The 20047-nt window shown below is 41.5% G+C and overlaps 1 protein-coding gene across 4 annotated transcripts in view; it reads left to right on the top strand.

Moving 5' to 3' along the window:
- LOC143356739 (uncharacterized) overlaps positions 1–20047 on the top strand; it is a 131992-nt gene that overhangs the window by 82765 nt on the left and 29180 nt on the right. For 2 of the 4 annotated variants that reach the window (XM_076792665.1, XM_076792664.1), the window contains one exon: positions 4147–4219. The exons of the other annotated variants lie outside the window; for them this stretch is intronic. In XM_076792665.1, coding sequence (XP_076648780.1) covers positions 4147–4219 — 73 coding nt within the window. The remainder of the gene's footprint in view (positions 1–4146; positions 4220–20047) is intronic. 4 annotated transcript variants of the gene reach the window in all.

Below are 20047 nucleotides of genomic sequence, written 5' to 3'. Positions count from 1 at the left end.
ACCGTCTGAAAACGCAAGATACATCGCGGATAATTATTTTATCTTGGCGGTAGCCGGCTCCGATGGGATGTGGGCGGGGCTTGAAAGTTAAATTGAATACCTCGCGTTTTAGATTTGTTATATTCTACCTCGTTAAATACGTTTGAAAATCGGATACGATTGAGGAAATTACATGCGTGCGAGTGACGTGGAGCAGCCCCCGCGGTTCCCTTTCGCCCTTTTTCCCGGTTTCGAGACGGATTTGATTGTAGAACACGAAATTTCGAACGTTTCACGATCCGAGCGACACGATAACGATAACGATAACGATATGCCTCTTTGTCCCCTTGCAGGAACTAATCTTCTTTTCAGGTATCCGGAACCTCGGCGCCAACACGGAAATTCGGATGAAATATGAAAAAATTATTATTATCTTGCGTGTGCTTTTTTAATGGTATTAGAGATTGTCCTATAGCTGTGGAATACCGATTCCATCATCGGTTTATAGAGCTGTTCAGAGCCGATGGAAATGGCGGCTACGATCAAGCTAAATGTTAAAGAGTCTTGTAACCTTCGTTCTGATTTTATGAACGACTATTATTGGCTCGGAGACATTTTTCCATACTGCGAGAGCCTTTGCCTTCTCTCCGCGCGTTTATAGCAACGAGGCATAATATAAAATCGTAGCACCGTTTTATTCTTGTTGCACAAGCTGCGATGTTACGGGCACTGAGAATATCCTGGTGATACGGTCAAATAACCCTAAAGTAATTTCGTTAATGTTCAGAGATGGCGGAGAAAGTGTTATCACCCGATTGAAATTATCGACTCTTTGGGAACTTGATTTGACAATTTCTAAAAACTAAATGCATGGAGATTTTTGAAAAATTTTGCGCCCTTAGTTCAATATTCGAGCTGCCCCGCCAAAAAATTTCGAACCTGAATAGAAGAGTACAAGGTCGTGAAAAAAAATTCAGAAAAAGAACCGGAAAAATTCGACAGCCTAGAGCCTGTGCGTCTTGGACAATTTTTAAAACCATTACCAACGCATGGATGCTTCTGAAAATTTTTGTGCATACAACTGAATGTTCAAGCTGTCTCGCAAAAAAAAAAATATCTCGACCATGAACGATTAGTATAACGGTGTAAAAATCATAGAAATGGCAAAAGCGACGCCTCACGCAGCAGAAATTCGGCAGCCCGGTGCCTGGACGTCTTCGACAATTTTGAAAATCGTTACCCGTGCACGGACGCTTCCGAAAATTTTTGTGCGTACCACTAAATATCCAAGCTATTTTCCAGAAAAATTCGAGTTCGAAAGTCCAGAGTACAAGGGCGGAGAAAAATGTTGAAAGTTCACACGTACCTCGGGAGAAGTTCCGGGTTCCGCCGAGGTTCCGCCGGACTTCCGCCGGAAGTGAGTGCTGGATCGGCTCCCGGCGGCAGCGAGGATCGCGGATCGACGGGGGAAAGCGAACGCGGGTTTAGATCTTGCCTGTGGATCGTCTGTTCTCGATCTCGGGCCTATTTTCTTTCCGACGTTCGAGACCGCGTTCGCAACCCCTCCGTTCTTTTCGAGGGGAGAGTTCCTCTACTGGCGAGAACCAAAATCAAAAAAGAAAAACGAAAAAAAAAAAACAGTCAAAACAGAGAGTGAGGGCAGAGAAAAGGAGCCGGAAGTACAAATCCGAAAGGTGCGCGCGTCTGCACGCGCATAGAGACACGGACGAGCAAAGAGTACAAGAGAGAGAGAGAGAGAGAGAGAGAGAGAGAAAAAATAAAAAAAATCACGAGAGTCTCCCTCGTCTGTCCTTTTGCCCGCGCCAACTCACCCCGTCCGTTTCGTTTCGAATTTAGAGTGGACCTTCTGTTCAGTAGTCGGCACCCTGTCGTAAGATTGGGACTGGAGAGAGAACGGAACCGAAAAGAGTGAATCAAAAGTAAAAAAAATATAAAAAGAGTACAGACGAAACAGATGGACAAAACGAGAGAAAGCAAAAACAAAACAAAAAAGTAATAAAACGATCAATCGGTTCAAATATGGTGATCGTCGTGCTCCGGGTGCCCCCACTTCCGGTTTCCCTCTGCCGGTCGACTGTCGAGTCTCTCGGGAGAACGGGGATCCTGGACACGTTTAGCCGTCATTGCGAGAGTCATTGCGAGAGTCATTGTCGCGCGGACTACCGAGAAAAGTTAGCAGCCGTCAGTGTTCGAAGCTGACTCTGGGCTCTGGAGGAGAATTCGTGAAATTTCGACAGCTCTTCTGGAAAAATTGTTGTAATCAGATCTATTTTTACCGACTAATCATATCTACGCAATTAATCAATTCTTCACACGATAATTTCGAATTCAGTTTTGATTGGCTACAGAAGCTCCCAGAAATTGTTTCACAGTCTAGAAGAGTGGAACACTCTCTATTTGAAATTATACTGGTTTTAATACTGCAGGCACCGAGAGAAAGACTCAATGTTCATTAACATTCCTCGGCGATCTTTGAACGGTTAAATGAATCAACTCCTCGACTAGGTTATCAAACAAACAATTCGCAATTGGCCATTAGTCATTATTATCTGTCTGTCGCTTCCAGTTTCACCTTCCAACCGAGTAACTTTTCAATTATGAATATTCAAGGAGGAACGTCAGACAAACAAAATCGACGTGACAAGAATTTCGCTGCGATCACCGTAACTACGATTGTATACTAATATCGTGAGATAATAATATTAAATAGCTCGTCAAATCAAGAAGAAAGTGAACAATTTTTACCAGGTGATACCCAGACAGCGGATTTTAGGCGTTCATGGCAAAAACGAGTAGGTCAGACACGACACAGTGAAAACATTAGAAGGTTAATTAAAATTATTAGCAGAAGAAAGAAATTTCAATTCAATTTCCTGTAAACGATGCTCAAACATTTAAACGTTTAAACATCCGCAGTCCAGCGACAACGAACATGACGAGTTCAAGATTAAAAAATACTGAAAATGACTCCAGAGCCTAGCGAAGTTAAAGAACAGTGATTAGGAAGTTTGGTAAAGGCGACTAGGATAATTACGAACAGTATGAACCGGCGCGCTTTTCTCGGTGTCGGCCGAGTCATTCACAGATCCATAGATCACGATGATCGATGCGAATAATCGCGAGAGAAACGTCCCGCAGCAGGTTCCAGCCAGACGACAGCTTTCGAGACATGTGCCAGTGTACGAACGAGGGTCCCCGTCCCCGTCGACGATATTCCATGACGATCGAAATCCGATCGATCATGTTTATCCTCGCAGTGGTTGGACGAGTTTTCCATCGTCGAGGAATATCAGGGCGAGTCCTCCGCTCGTCACCGTCGGCATTCCCAAAAATTCGAGAGGTTCGCGGGGGTGGGGGTCGCAAACTACCCCCTTGGGACGATCTACCCCGCTGAACGTAGTCTCGTTAGGCTTAAACGACCAGCAGAGTATCGAGAGGAGGGGCTAGAATGATCTAACAGCTAGATTAGACTGAGTTTAGAAAATTGGCGAGTTCGGGATTTGGTGAAATTTTCTTTCCGGAAAGGGGGTAGATCCCACCCCCGCCGACCACGGCGAGACACAAGACGACGGCTTGCGACGACGGGGGTGCGAACTCGTCCGAGGGGTTTTTCCGAGACGGAAAAGAGACAGAACAATCGTTTTCGTAGGGGTATAGGGGGGGCTGTAGCAGCGCGAACCGCCCCTGTCACACCTAAGAGACAGAGATACGACAGCGTGAGAGATAGAGACAAAATGATCGATCGACGCAGAGAGCAGGAGAGAAACAGAGAGAGAGAGAGAGATACGCGTGGACAGCCGACCATCTGGCGACGAAACCAAAAATAACAAACACCGGAAAACATTTGAAAATAAAGAGAACTCGAAACGAAAACAACGGGAATAAAAAAAAACCGTATGCTCGTGTGCCGAAGATATTCGCAAAAATATATATATATATCTATCTATGTACGGAAACGTAGAGGTTAAATAACAGTCGCAAAAAAAAAACAAACAAACAAACAAACGGAAAAGCAAAAGACCAAGTAAACACGATGTAGACCGAAAAATATATATGAACAAAAACAAAACGTTGCTTTTCGTTTCTCGTCACCTCGAAAGGCCGTCGTCCGTCCCTGACCCTACCAAAGTGTGTTTTGCATTGCAGACTACCAGATGCGCAATGTTAACGTGAGATCGGTCAACTCTAAACGAAGGAAAACACCCTCCTCTTCCTGCTTGTGAGTCTCTCAGTTTCGGTGTTTCGTAACTAATTCCACCTATGATAACTACACATCTTCTCAACCAGATATATATATCTATACATTATATTATATGACGTTGTTGTAATGGATCGAGACGTACGTTGACCTTTGACCTTGCCTTTATATATATATCCATAAATATATATATATATATGTATATTCTCACTATATATTGCAAGATCGAAAAAAGAAAAACAATATATATATATATATTTATTTATTTATACAAAACAGCTGTGTATTACACTAGACACCTACATACATTACAAAATCATACACCGCAAGATACAAGCCTCGGTATACCTTCGATCATTCGTTAACGATCGACGCTGGATCTAACGAAAATCACTGGATCGTGGATCGAGAATTTGAACATTTATATATCTCATATTAATCACTTTTGTAATTGGAAAATATGTTCGAGACACGCAGCGCTGTCGACTAGATGGCGCTGCGGCTGGTTGGAGCAAGATGGCGGACGAATTTCACAGTGAATGGAAGGATGTTCGTATTCTGACGACTATAATACCGATATTCTTTAATGTCACTGTAAAATTTTAGTCTGGGACAATCTCTCCCGGTCCAAATTTTGTTTCGCACAACTCCTACTTCGAATTTCGATCTGTAACCTCAGTAATTTGATTTCCGAAATGCGAAGTGGACGTCCATTTTGCGAACTCAGAAACGTGCACCAAATCTGGGCCGTGTAATAGTTCGTGCCCGATTTATTATTGTGTTTCAATCCGGCACGAACTTTTGCACCGACCTGATACAATTTATGAGCACAAATAAATCTGTTGCATCTCCAATTTTCTCATTTTCGATCCACCCAGCCGATTTTCGCGTGACGATCGCGCCGACTCGCGACGTTTCTCTTCAGTTTCCGGGTCGTACGCTATCGATCGAGAAAATTCGGCGAAGCTTCGATCGGCCTTTCACGAGTTGTTTCCGTTCGAATCGCCGCCAGAAGCTTAGGCTTTCGCTGGTTCCTTTTTTTTTCCTTGCCGACCGTTTAACCCGCGCCGCGTGCTCTTCCTCTTTCGTTTTGTCCCATGGAAAGAACCATGCAGTCGCTGCTCGAGCCGCGATATCGATTGCGCATCCCGTTCGACCCTTTAATCCCGGCTTCGTGCAGCTCTCGCGAGAGTTTCTTGTCCCTTCGACGGACCCTGAAGAGCCCTCGTTGTACCCGTGAAATTATTATACACCGTTCGACAGCAGCGTCCCGAATTCGAGCACCGACCGTCTCTCCCCGGCTAATCTTCGACATGATCGATCGTGACATATATATTTTTACTGGTGTTCTTCTGTTGCAGAGACGTCTCTAGCTTTCCGTGACAAATAGTATAATCGCTAATTCAATAAAATATGTAAAATTCCTCGTAAAATAACAAATGTTTTAGCATCTGCGAAAATTGGCCGACGAGGTAAATTCTTCGAGTATTAACGTGGGGACAAGGCAATTTGTATACCGGGTGTCCCGTGAATTCAGCAGAAGCTGGTAATTTCGTGGAGAAATCGCTATTGAATGTGGAATTATATTTTTTCGAGATGTAAAGTAGCTTCTGTCTAAATTGTTTAACAGAGGAAGGTAGGTAGGAGGAAAATATTATTCTATATTTTTAAGCGATAATTCTCAGAAGCGATTACCGGTATCTGTAGATTCTATGACGGGACACCAGGTGTGATTGAAAGAAGCTTCGTCGATGAAAAATGTTCTATCCACCGGATGAAAGAGACTCTGCTTAGAATAGTTGAAAGAAACTTTGAGTGGAAAAATGTCTCTAGATCAGAAACCTCGTTAATTGATTCGCGTTTGGTACGCGAGATCTGCACGAGAGCGAAGTTCCGGGGAGGAGCCACGAGAAACTGCGGGGGTAGAGCCGGAGGAAAAACGAAAAAGGGCGGAGGTAACGTCCGAAATCATGCTCGAGACGACGGTTTACACAGCTAATCCTTCAGACGTGCTTCAGAAGTCCTTCAGACTTTCGTTGAGACGAGTTCGAAATCGCGAGGACCGATTCGCAGCGCGGTTCGTCGTCGTTTTCCCCTGGTTTCGCGAGGTTTCCGTTGATTTCGCCGTCGGCAGCGTCGATTTCCCAGTTTTGCTCGCCTAATTTCACTGTAGAATCGACCATCTTTTTTTTTTTCTTCTTCTCCTTTTTGTTTCACCGGCGCGAACAAAAGGGTTTGGAAACGGGGCTGGCTCTCGGATTTGCGAGCAGGGCGCAGACGTACGCTGCGCGTCGCTCGCTCGCTCGAGACCAGCCCCGCGAGCCTGCCCCGCTCGGGCATCTCGCGGTGATCGATCGGGATCGATTCTCGATCTCTCGCCGGCAAGGATCACGGCGGCCGCGCGCGCCCGAAGCCACGGATGTCCTGCGATTGCAGGCCTCGGTCACAGGACATCTCCGTTCCGGCGCGCCGCGACGCCTCGACAACCTTGTCCTCGATCAGCCGAGAACTCTCGAGCGTCGCCGCCTCGATATCCCGCGAAATCGACGCTTCGATGCAACATTTTGTTTTCCTTTTTCCATTTTTTATTTATTCTCTATTTTTCCCACTTCTACTTTTTTCGTTCGGAGACTCTCCTGTCGTCGGGAAATTAATGACGATTCTGTTTCCGGTTCTGTCGAACTGTGAGGGTTGTTTTCATTTCGATTCAATCTGCATTCACGATTTTTGCAAACCTTTGAAGTTCTTACAGAGTTTTTTTCGTTTTTATTTGCTGGAGACAACTCCCTTTTTCGAGTTGGATTTTTTCTTTTCGTGGCGTTGGAAGGTCGAACATTTTTTCCCGGTTCTCAGACAAATAATTCGGGCACTTCTCGAAACATTTTTGACGTTCGAACTTTTTGGCAACCGGGAAATTATTTTACTCCAGTTTCTAGTTTTTTCTTTTTAACAATTTTCGTCGATATTTTTGGAGTTTGTTAAACGCCCCTGACAATTCGACAATTGTTGTGCTGCAGAATGAATATCTTTCAAGTTCGACAGAGTTTTCGGTGATTGAAAAATGATTCTGTCCTAGATTTTCCCTTTTTCGATTGGCACATGCCACCTTCTACGAATCACAAAATTTAGTTTCCAATTCCAACAACAGTCAAACACAAAATCTGAAGTCGATACTTGAATTGTCAACGGTAGATTCAGCGTTGAACGCGAATTTTAAGTTCGATCACTTGAAAACCGAAGACCTGGATGCAAAAACTGGACAACACCATTGTTCGGTGAATCCGAAACGCGCTAAAACACAAACTATATATTTCCACGTCTTCCTGACTGATTGCTATAATAATCGAGTAACTTCCAAAATCCATAGTCACCGAGTTTTCGCACGAAGGTCCAGGTTCCTTCGGTTTCGCTCGATTATCGAGAGCCAGTAGATCGATTCTTCGGTCCTTTTTCGTTGCCACGACGACGCCGGGTCCTTCTGAAAACGAATTCCAGTTAAACAGTCGAAAAAGAGAAGCATGAGCGGGGTGAAGGATCCGGCAGGGAACCGCGCTGTCGCGAGAACAATGCGGGAAAAGCGAAAAGAAACGCGCGCGTGCGCGCGCGTACGGAAAAAAGAGAAAACAATTTTTTCTTTTTCGAACGACTGCAGCGTGTGCCCGTTAGCCGACTTTTCGTTTCCCCGATTTCGCGAACCTCCGAAGACAATAACACACGCACACATGTACGAGCCCACCTACACACAGACCACACAGGACAATTAAACGAGAAGAGAAAGGCAGACCGACACGCAGAACAGAAACAAAGTACAGTTACAATTCCATGCACGTTCGCTGTACCTGTATGAACCGTAATATTATTTATCATCTCCGTACATGTGACACGTACACACGAAGACCGTACTATAGTCTCGAACAACCGTACACACACACACATACACACACACACACGTACATACAGTATACACGTGTCTGTACATCGTATTTTTGCTGCCGCTTCTTTGAACGTAAGCTTTAGATTGGAGAGAGAGAACAGCGATCAGACAACACGAACAAAAGACAGTCTCACACACGCAGGTGCGCAGGGCGAGCCGAAATTATGCTCTGACATGATTCTTTGAGCAAAAACGGAGCGAGAAGGTGCTGCGAAGTTTTCCCCTAGCGCGCTTCGTTTCCGAGATAATTAATTTTGAAGTCGCCACGGATGACGCGAGACGTCCGATCGTGTCTGACCGTGTCCGACCGTTTCTACTTGCGAATAAAATTACGCCACCGCGGTTGCCATAATCGCTCCAAGACTGCCAGAACATCTGTAAACCCATATCCGATCCCTTCGAGGTATAAATATTATTAGAAAAATATAAAATGCTCGCGCAAGTAGAAAAGTCAACGAATGGTCAGACGAAGGTTCTCAGCGACTTCGAGCACGATTTTCTCGAAAACGGAGCGAGATGGACGGAAACGTCGTAACACGTTTTCGACGCGGTTTTGAACGCAGAATCGGCCGGCGGCGTTGCTTTTCGAAATTGTTGCCCGCGGAACGCCCTGCGCGCGACGATACACCGACAGACGGCCACACACAGGACACGTTCCGCTACTGAACAAGAGAGGCGAAGGAAGAAAAGAGAAGCACACACGACCGACCCATTCTCATGTATGTATGTCTCGCGAAAGCGAACAAGAGAAAACAAGAAGGCACAAAAGCCTGACAAGTGACACGTACGGAGGCATTTTATTGAGAAGCCGCTCGGAGCCGCGGTTTGTCGAGGCGATAGAACAGAGAAGAGAAGATCGAACGCCACGAGCCACAGACCGAGACAACTGTACCCGTTGCACACGCACACACAGAAACCAAGAGAAGGGAGGAGACGACGCGCACCGACAAAGAAAATCTAACCAGGGAACCGGGGTGGGTTGGGGGTGAACGAGACACGACGGTTCTGCGGCTCTTTTCGGACACGAACTGCTCGAAAATCGGTGTGAAACAGGGAACAACAGTTCCTAACTATAGCCCGATCGTCCTTGGAATCTTGCCACGAGCGTCCTGGATTTTCAGAAATCCTGTTGCATTTAATCCTGAATTTTTCTGACCAAATTGTGTTGTTGAATTAGTAGCCAAAATGAACTCTGTTGTCTTCTCTTTAGTACGTGAATTCTATTTAATTCTGCCCTGCTCAATGCGTTTTCAAAATTTCATTTAACTCCGTTGTCTTTTCCGTAATATCCTGTTCAAATTCGGTTTCATTCTGACCAATTTTCAGTCCAATTTCTGGATACTTAAGTTGCACAATGGACGAGATTAAAGCAGACAATCGGCTTCGTGCAGACTCCGTGCAAGACGTACTTTCCAAGCCAAAGTGCTTCGGCTATCTGCGCATATCAATTTTTCACGGCAGAAGTACAATTAAGTATGCGGTGGACTTGTTTCACGAGAACGAGGTGGTTTTTAAAATGTTTCAACTAACCTACTTAAACTCTCTTAATATTAATTTATCATGTTGAACAGACTCGCTGTCACGGTAACTGAATTATTCTTCGTTTCGTACAGTTCGAAATAAATAGTATTCGATTCGCATACGAGTTTTTAATCCGAGATATCTTGAAAGATTCAGTGAGCACATGAATTAAAAAGTAAGATCTTCTCCGACTCCTTAAATTAAAGAGATTGACTGCAAGAGTTCCCATTGTTGAACTGGAATTAGAATTCACTGAAAAATAACGTCAATTCGATTAAATACTCTGTTCCATTTTAATTAGTCGATCGCTGATAAATCCGAATCCATTACTCGCGTTTTTTTTTATCTAAACTTGGAACTAATAGAGAAACGATAAAATGCAACAGTAGAATTTTGAACCGGAAATGGGACTGGCAGGCACTTTTTTATTTTCCACCGAAAGGGTTCTGAATCTGTTCGAGTCCCATTTGGAAAGCGATCCTAACCATCCAGGACACGCGTGGAAACGTTGAGATTGTTTAGGAAATCGAGTACAGATTTCCAGAGGGCAAAGTTCAGCGAATCGGGCTCGAGTTCGCAGCCGGAGACTTCGCTTTCGGGATTTAAATTGTACCGGAGAGAAATTTGGTTCGGGGATGGTGGACGGAGTCATGGGAGGAGGCCATTTCAGCCCCACGATCAATCGATCTCGCGGCGTTAAAATGTCCCGGCCTTGACCCCGAAACGGTTGCGACCAAAATAGAGGACACACAGAATCTCCCTGACTCCTCGAGCCGTTTCCTGTTTCACACGATTCTCTTTCGCTGCGCCATGCTCGAACTTTTCCCCGAAATTCGTTTCGTATCGATCGGTGATCGCACGACGATCCTATGAATCAAATCACCCCTTTCAACAACAAATAAAAATCATTTACTTGGAAAATTCACAGTGAGACATTAAAATTTCGTGCCTTGAAAAATCCGAGAAGGAAATCGAACCTACAAAATGTACTTCAAAATAGGGATAGTTTTTGAAATTCTCGAGATGGAAACGAAAGAATCTTCTCGTTGTTGTCAATAGTTGTTTAGAAATTTATACTGTACAGTTACTTTATGCAGAGAGGATGGTTTCCAAGCTAAAGTGCTTTAGCTAACCTTGTGTATAAATTTTTCGCAGTAGAAATACAATTAAAACGGTGGTTTTTAGATTGCAATATTTCAATTAACCTGCTTAAACTTTTCCAATATTAATTTGTCAAGATCAGTGGTCTTTCCTGCCAGTGTAACTAAATTACTTTCCATTTGACACGGTTTGAAACAAAAGGAATTTGCTGTATAAGGGGTGGCTTTACCCAGAGTGAAACGTGTTAAAAAATTCCTTTATAAATACAAAAGTGTCACGTCTTCGACATAATGTAAAATAGAGAAAATTTGCTTTCTATATCCAATAGTGAAATATATTAGAAAAATTCTGGAAAATTCTTTAAAAAATACCATTCACTTAAAATAATATAACAGGTAGGAAAGACTTGTTTTCCATAAGGTTTGTTTCAAGAGCAGAACAGGTTGAAAAAGAATTGTTGAAAATCGCCGAGTTCATTGTCTTCGGACCCGGGGCGATCGGTGGGGGATATTCGATGGTATTTGTTGGTCGCGCAGGTATAATCCCGATCGATACTAAACTCGAGTAACGCGGCGGAGCACGCGTGAGTCCTCGAAGAGTTTCCGGGGAGGATGCTCGAACGGTGGATGCACGGTTGAATCGCAGAAGCGACCGGATCGACGAGGCCTCGTCTATTCTAATTGGCTTCGAATATTACCTCCAAGTCGAGGGACGAACGATCGACCATCGCGAACAGCTAACGCGACTCTCACACGCGAAAAACTACATGCCACGCCAATGACCCAGAAAACGGGCAACAATGTATCACTGGCGCATACACCGGGCCCTCGAAAAACAAATTCGCCGGCCCGAGATTCTACGAACCTCCTTTACCACGAAACAATTGCTTTAAAAATCGAGGAACACTCCTCCCGGACGGCGAAATAATTGAAACGAAATTATTTACCGAAAGGAAATCGAACAGCCGTCGTCTACCGAATGGTTTCAGACTATCAGACGTCGTTTGTGTTCGTAACAACTCATTTGCGAACAACGGGGAAATAATTATTCTTGAATTAAAGCCCACGCCTTTCCCACGGCTGACATGTACTACTTAGAACTGTCTTTCCCTCAGTATGTTCTCTTCCAAATTATTTTATTTTGGCAGAAGATTGTTGGATGTACATGTTCAGACATTTTTCTGTCTATTACAGTTATCTATGTCATTTTAATATTTTTTATAATGTAATTGTAAAGCTTGTAATTTTTATTTTTAAAGTCGATGATTGTACTTCCTATATAGCAAGATCATGGTTGACCAGTAGCTTCTGCAGACTGTTAGTAATCACTTTTGTTGACAATAATTCTTTCCTTAGCCATCACTCTGAAATTGGGTGTGTACGTCTGACAAATGACTGGCTTGTACTACTTAAAGTTCTCGTTCCTTCGGTATACTCTCGTTTCAATGATTTTATCTTGCGGTGATGTTGTGGGATACGTATATTTAGACATTTTTCTGCATATTGCAGTGATTTTTATTGATCTAATTTTATTTGATCACAATTTGCGTGGTAGGAGGGGTGTCGCAAATATAATTTTAATTTTTCCGGTCAGTGTTTCTGGTTCCAATTTTCTTTTTTGGTAGTAAGTGAATGGTTGAGTATTTTTGAGCCCAGTGATGCATTGTCTCATGCAGATTTTCACGCGCGAAAGTCAAAGGACAATCGCGAGCCGTGGAGCCGTCGGTTCTACTTACTCCGGGGTACCGAAATCACTATCAAGTAGCCACACTCTAAATTCGAAACCAGCTGCCAATCGGCTAATAAAATTACACTCGACAAATTGGACAGGCGGATTAACCGGATTTGGACGCGAGAGGGTCGGCGGGCAGCTCGACCGTCGGTGTCAGGACTCTCCCCTGTTTTCCTCGAAACGCACACGCGGAACACCCCCCAAAATTGGCCTCGATAAATCGAATTCGAACCTGTCACTGAAAAATACAAAATATAAATGCAAGAAGAGCCGGGGGAAAAAAAAGCGCCGGCGAAAATGTCGGACGGAGGAAACGGCACGGAATTAGACGGTTCCCGAAACGAAATGTTGAAACGCTTCTACATTTTCGAAATCCGAATATTCAACAATTGATCACGTTCAAGTTTTAAAAAGTCATGTGATCTTTAAGCTTCCGAGGATTCCAGCTTTCGAACTTTTAAACATTCAAATGTTCTAGACTTCAAACATTCAAATCCTGAAACTTTTAGAAGCTTAGATATTTAAATATTTAGAGGTGTAAATGTTCGGACCTTCAAAAGTTCAAATTTTCAAATTTGCAGGAGCTTAGATATTTAAACGTTCACGGAGCCTTTAAAGATTCAAATTTTCATACTCTGGGCAACATTCAAATCCACACAAACCGAAGTTCGAGTTCTCCAAAATTCAGACTTCCAACAGATTTCAAAGATTCAGGCTTTGGAAAATTCAAACGGTGGAGCTTCCAAAAATTCTTAGACTATCAAAAATTCAAATATTCGGGGCTCGAAAAATTCGAGTGTTTTTCTTAAAGTTCAGACAAAATTCGGATCAATTTGTTGGAAGCTCGAACTTCGGAAAATCGGGGCATTCAAAATTTCGTTTTCGAAAGTTGATAAATTAAAAGCTAGAGTTTCCTGTAAATAACTGACGAAGGAAAGTCCTGAATCGCGAGTCGACGCCCATGCAGGGCTCGGAATTATTTCAAAAATTCCCGCGAGTCACCGAGAGGGGTGGCAAGTTGCAAGTTTTCTTTGGAGGGTGGAAACTGCCCCTTTCACGATTTCGTAGCCTCGCCAGCACGGTTTCGGTGAATTTAAGCCGACGTATTGTGCGCCGGTCTCGCTGATGACACGAGTCACCCTCTCGACTGGCACTTCAACGCGCGAGCCACCCTTTTGGAAAGCCACGTAGGCAGGGGGTGGCTTTTTCCCACCCCTGTGTCTTCCATTCTGTAAGGAAGCCTCGCCTTTCGTCTTTCCTCACTCTATTCGCAGCCAATTTCTCACCCCCTGCGAGTGTATCTGCCGAATTTTCAACCCCCTAATCACGTACAAATTTTTTACAATTTTTAAAACGCATTGTTTCTTCGACTATTTAGTTGAACATGTCAGTTGACTATTTCTAACGATGTAAATAATCTTTTCGGTAGGATTATTTTCTTTTTGTTTACAAGATCGATGTTTTTCTAGGGGTATTCATCCCCTGTGGAGATATATAAATTATTTACATGTGTCTACTGTACTCCAATATTTTTTCTCATAGCTTCCAAATATTATTCATTGACGGTAAACAATTTGTTGTAATTTGTTGTTCAATTTAAGATAATATAAACGGAGTACCATCCTCGTCGACTTAATACTAATATTAGGGGTTGATCATTCACCAAAATCTTGATTATTATCGATAGTGTAGAGGCTGCTTGTAGAGGGTTGAAATGAACAGTTCAGCCGAAAACAAAATGGAAGATTGTGGGTTAAAATTGCCGATATATTTCGAACGAATTCAATCGCAACCCCTGTCTCACTTTTTCCACCCTCTTTCTCACACTCGTCAAACTTCAAACAACAAAATATGTTCTCCATAAAAAGACAACACCAGCTACAATCTCACCCCACAGACTGATAATTAAAATTAATTTCTACACGAATACTTTGATTGAAAATCCACGAAGTGGTAGTAAGAGGGTTGAAATTGAAAAGAAACAAGGTACAAATTCTATTTTTTCCAGAGTTTGTTCGTCTGAACAAATTCCTCAATTGTGCGACAATTATGACGACCGTTATATTTCAACTCGGTTCAAAAAATATATAATTATTAAACAGCACTTATCAAGGTCGTCGAAATAAATCGGCAAAACGGATGAACGCGTTTCAAGAGCCCGCCGACGTCGTTGTCGCTAATCCGGGGACATCGCGACACACTAGGTTCGAACTCCACGCACGTACAAACCAAAATACACCGACACACTCGCACACTCACGATCGAGATCACCGGAAACGAGCGAGAAGGAAGAAGGAAGAGAATCACGTAGGAAAAAAAAATGATAATAAAGCGGACGCTAGTAGAATGTGATTGCAAGAGGAACAGATAGCGAAAGAGAGATTATAAAGCAAAAAGAGGGGGGATGATAGACGGTGCGCCGTTAAATCGTTGAGGAAGAGACAAATTTCTCAATAAAACGCCGCCGGGCCTTATATAATTCAAGTCTCTATTATATGTACAGTAGCGTATTGCATGGCCAACATATATATATAATCTCTATATATATGTAATTATTATTATTATGTGATACGAGTGACATTGAACGATCTGAAGTATATATATACATATTAAGAAAACAAAAGCAAATTTCCCCTACGTTCTGCGTCTTCGAGTCTGTTCTCACGCGAACGCAGACGGCGCCGTTCTTTTTCGGAACCGAAAAAAAAAAAAAATAAACAAAAACAAAAACGCAAAACTTCGAGGATAAGGGTTGTCGGGAACGGCGCGAGATTATTTTTGGGAACGGTGCTGGGTGGAAACGAGACGACCTCATACTCCCATATAGTGATTTCCAAAACCATACCCCCGGAACTGTATCGCGAAATTTCGACCTTCGAGACGTCCTTGAGGAAACGCTCGAGGATCTCTTCGATCCTGGTGATTCAACTGCTTAGAGTGACCATTTAAAGTCAGTGTACCGTTGTTTTCAAGTATTCTTGCGGATAAAAATGTTTGAAATTGTTCGTGTCGAGTGGAATGTTTTATATTAATTGTTTATCAAAACTTTCCGGATTTCGTTCTACTTTCAATTTGTTTTGAATTCTTGAAATGTTTCGAAGCGATTTTACTTTTGAAGTTTAAATTTGTCTTTGTTTATTCGCAATGTTTTGAACCATTTATATTAATTTTTATAGTGATTTAAATAAATTGTGTTCATTCTTCTAGTTGCACTGAACGGTTACGCATAAATATTGTGTTTTAGGCAGCAATGTTTATACTTGGACTGATTTATTTATGCTGTGAAAAATAAATGGTCATTCTACAGTTGTTCCTGATTTTTGTTAAAATCCATTGTTTATTTTACGACAATAATTTTTTCCGTTATAGGTTAGAAACTACCCTTAGCTGTATCTTTTATTTAATACTAGAAATTTATTTTACATTCTGCTCTTCATTCTTTTTTTAGTTAATTATATTATTTTAATGTGTAACAATAACAATCCTGAATCAATTGATCGTTTAATCCGCTTTTGGTCTCCTATGACTTTTCATTTTAAAGGAAAATTGATTTCTTCTTTTAATAATTTTAATTCATTGATACACTGATATTCGAGTTGATTACTTAACTTTTTGCATTTATTAAATCAATTATGACTGATTAATAGGCTTTCAATCTGAAACTGATCGACTCAACATAAACAATTTGAAGAACGCAGTGTATCGTTTTACTACCATTAACAATTGATTAATTATTTACCGACTCCATTTACAATTGAGCTGCTTAAAAATTTAGTTAGCGAGTCGATTCAATTTCCACAATTGCTTCACCTTCTTTTAATTTATTTAATGCCTTGTTCACAATTTCGTTATCAACGACTTACGTTTTCTTTAACGTTAATACACTAAGTACATTAACGAGTTTATATCAAAATTATTATAACATTCTTAATTGTCATATTTGAGCAATTCATGATTATGTGACGTTAATCCGCTGTTTTGACGTTAGTTCTGATTATAAAAATGTAGATTCTAATTTCTAATCATGATTCAGTTAATCTCCCAATACTACTTGTTTTTCTGATATTAATTCTGACTCTAAAAATGTAGACTCTGATTTTAAATAATGATTTAGCCAATCCTCTAACATTGCATTGTTTTCCTGATATTAATTTGAATGCTAACAATATACATTCTGGTTTTAAATTATGATTTAGTTAATCGTCCAATGCTTTTCTGTTTTCCAGACATTAATTCCAATTCTGAGAACATTTTTCTGACATTAGTTCCGAGACTAAATACGTAGATTCTGTTTCTAAATAATTATTACCGCGACTCTGTTTTTCTAAGACGAATTCCGACACCGGAGCACAGATTTCGGAGCGAAATCATTCCCTCCCTAATTCCATCCGTAGAATTGAATTTCTCTCCGCGGATACTGAAAAACTTCAGCATTAATTTTCAATCAAGAGACACCCTGATCCCCTCATCCTCTTACAATCAGAATTCCGTGGAATTCGATCGAGCACGCTTCGCCCGAAGCCCCGGGTCCTTCTAATTTCAAAACCTTGTTTCTTGTTTCCGACTCGGCGACCTCGTTTCGACCAATCGATCCCCAGCATCGTTTGCACAAGAACGGTAAAAAAAAAAGCTATCCGAAACAAAAAGAAAACATACAAACAAAAACAAAAAAAAAAAAATGAAAAAAACGCAATCTCGCCACGTGGGTCACACATAGGGTGTCCCCGAATTCTTTCGTGTTTCTCCCCTCGAAGCGGACCGTCGTCGCCCGAAAAGCAAAAACCGAGAACCAAAAAAAAAAAAAAAAACAACCGAACCTAGAAATCCAAAGAGAACCAAAAAAAAAAACAGTAGAGATCAATTCGTAACGCGGAAAATTCGACGAGACCCGGCAGAAAGGAACCGAGAAACGGCGAATCAAAAAAAAAAAAAAAAAAAAAAAACAGCGCTCGCATGCGAAAAACTCGAAAACCAAAAAACTAAAAAAAAATTCGCCGAGAGTGAGAGTTGATCGAACGAGTCCAAATGTCGAGAATAGAGATGTACATATATAGATGAGTAATAATAAATAGATAAAACGATAAGAGAAGGAGAGAACAGGCTAAAGAAAATACAGGACACCCTAGTTACACGGCGCGATCCTCTTTCGTACAAATTCGACGACGACAGACGAAAGTTTGCTTGCTTGCTTGCTTGCTGACAAATTCCTCGGCGTGGAAACGGGGACGAGGAACACACGAAACACACACGCCCCCGTTTCCGGTGCCCCTCTCTGTCTCTCGCGTCTTTGTCCTTAGAATACGACACGAAGACGTACACGGGGAAAAAAAATATATATAATACGTACATATCTGAGCGATGTTTAGACGACTTGTCACGCCGGAGGCCGGCGACGCTTTTCCGGACCGCCGATCGATCGATCTCACCCAGCGATCCTTGAGTTTTCTCAAGATCATTGCCGATTGGTCGCCATCTTTCGGAATCCTTCGGACGCCATTGTGGCATTGTTGCTGCAGCATTGGAAGTTGCGAAGATATTAATTTATCTTCCTGGTTTGTACCTGCTGGTTTAGTGCTCGTCGATTTTCGGACCAGTGATAGTTGCAGCAATGGAAATTGTCGAGACTTTAATGTTTATTGATTTTATACGAATTTATTGCGACGTGTGGTTTTCCTGTTTTGTTTTATCGGCCCCGTTACACTATTTTCTGAAACTAATAAAATTGCTAGGGACCTAGTAGAAATTGTCCAAACTGTCCACTGATTTTGTATGAATTTATTAATTATTTTGTTTTGCTGCTTATTTATTATTCAAGGTTTGCGAAATTGTTAGGGACGTAGCGGAAGTTGTCGAAACGATTCATTCATTTTCTTCGAATTTATGAAAACCGAGTCTTTTTTTGTTCATTATTAGCATGAATTCAGATCATAATTGTACTCAGTGAAATTTTACCGAACTGTTAATTGCTGTCGTATGAATTTTTCATCACTGAGAAGTTCGATCTCTCTCTCTGATTATATATTGCTCGAATTCATTTATGTTTCCCGTGGAACAAAATTTATGACTGCTAAAAATTGTCCGAACTATTTACGAATTTCATATAAATTTATTAGGACTGGAATGTTGGATCTGCATTCGTTTATTTATTGCTCGTATCTATAGACAACTTTGTCTGAAAATTGTTCGAATTGCACAGTGATTTTATGCAAACTTATGAACGCTAGATGGTTAGGCCTTCCTTCATACTTATTGCTTGAAGCCGCTAATTTTTCAATAACAACAGTCCAAATAAATAAAATAGCTACCACAGAGACTAATTTGTATAAAGTATCAGTAAAATAAATTAATGAGCTGGCACAGAGTCTTATTTATAAAGTATCAATGAAATAGATCAATGAGCTAGCACTGAGTATTATTTATAAGATATCCATGAGCTATCACAGAGTCTTATTTATAAAGCAGCAATGAAATAAATAAAGTAGAATCCTATTTATTGAGTTACCGAGTCCTGTTCGTCATTTTAAACTGATTTCCTGCGCTCGCACTTTTCTAAAATCTCGAAGAACCTAAAAATCGATTAATTTGATTTGTATTTATGCGTTGCGATAGTGTCGTAAAGCGATAGTGTCCATTCGGTGGAGAATAGCGCAGAGTTTAAGTAGAAGTTGATCGAAGAAAAAGTTAATTGAAAATTGTATTCAGTACTGCGCCTGGCCATTTATAAAAGCATCGAATGCGCGGTTTAATTAGACGGTTCTATTCCGCGCCATTCGCTCCATCGTCAAGTGTCTGCTAATTTAAAGGACAGTGAAGCTCTGTCGTTGATCCGAGCATCGGGGCGATATAAAATTAGAATTTTTTTATTCATCCGGGGAATATCGAGCATGGTTTTTCCGTAGCGCGGAACCGAACCCTTCACCGGCTTTATCGGAATTCGAAATTTCATTGCGAACGGCAACGGAATATTCTAAATTCGTTAGGCGAATACATTATTAACAGCCGTCACGCGTTAATGGACGACCGTCTCCAATAACCGGAAGAGCATCGCAATTTATAACTTTCGAGTCGTAGCAAACCGTATGAATATTGATTCACGTCCGAAGACGCGCTGCTCTTTATTTCGAAGAATCATCCGTCAGTAATAATCTTGACGAGATTTTACGTTTTCCTCAAAGTCCATTTGCTAAGTGAATCTTCAATTTTATCCTGCTGCCACGGTTCGGGCAAGCTTTAATCATTCATCACAACCTCTTCAATTTTTCTTCCAAGATATTTCACCTGACTCAAATTAGATTCGCTTCAACCAGGCTGATTCTGATTTTTGTAGTTCGAATAAATTTATTGTAGTTAATTCCCCGACTAATCAAAGCTAGGTTTATATTTATTTTAAAAATTGTCAATGTCACTAGGCTGATCCTAGGTTTTTTCATCCCTTTTCATTTTTGTTTATTTTTATTCAATAAGTTGAAAAGAAAATTAAATAAAGTTGGACAAACTTATTTTTATCATTTTTGACCGACTAGATAAACCGAGGATGATGACTAGGCTGATCCTAGGACTCG

Source organism: Halictus rubicundus, chromosome 8, assembly GCF_050948215.1.
Source record: "Halictus rubicundus isolate RS-2024b chromosome 8, iyHalRubi1_principal, whole genome shotgun sequence".
Classification (NCBI taxonomy): Eukaryota; Metazoa; Arthropoda; class Insecta; order Hymenoptera; family Halictidae; genus Halictus; species Halictus rubicundus.
The sequence above is the reverse complement of the archived record's forward strand: the minus strand, read 5'-3'. Positions and strand labels throughout refer to the sequence as shown.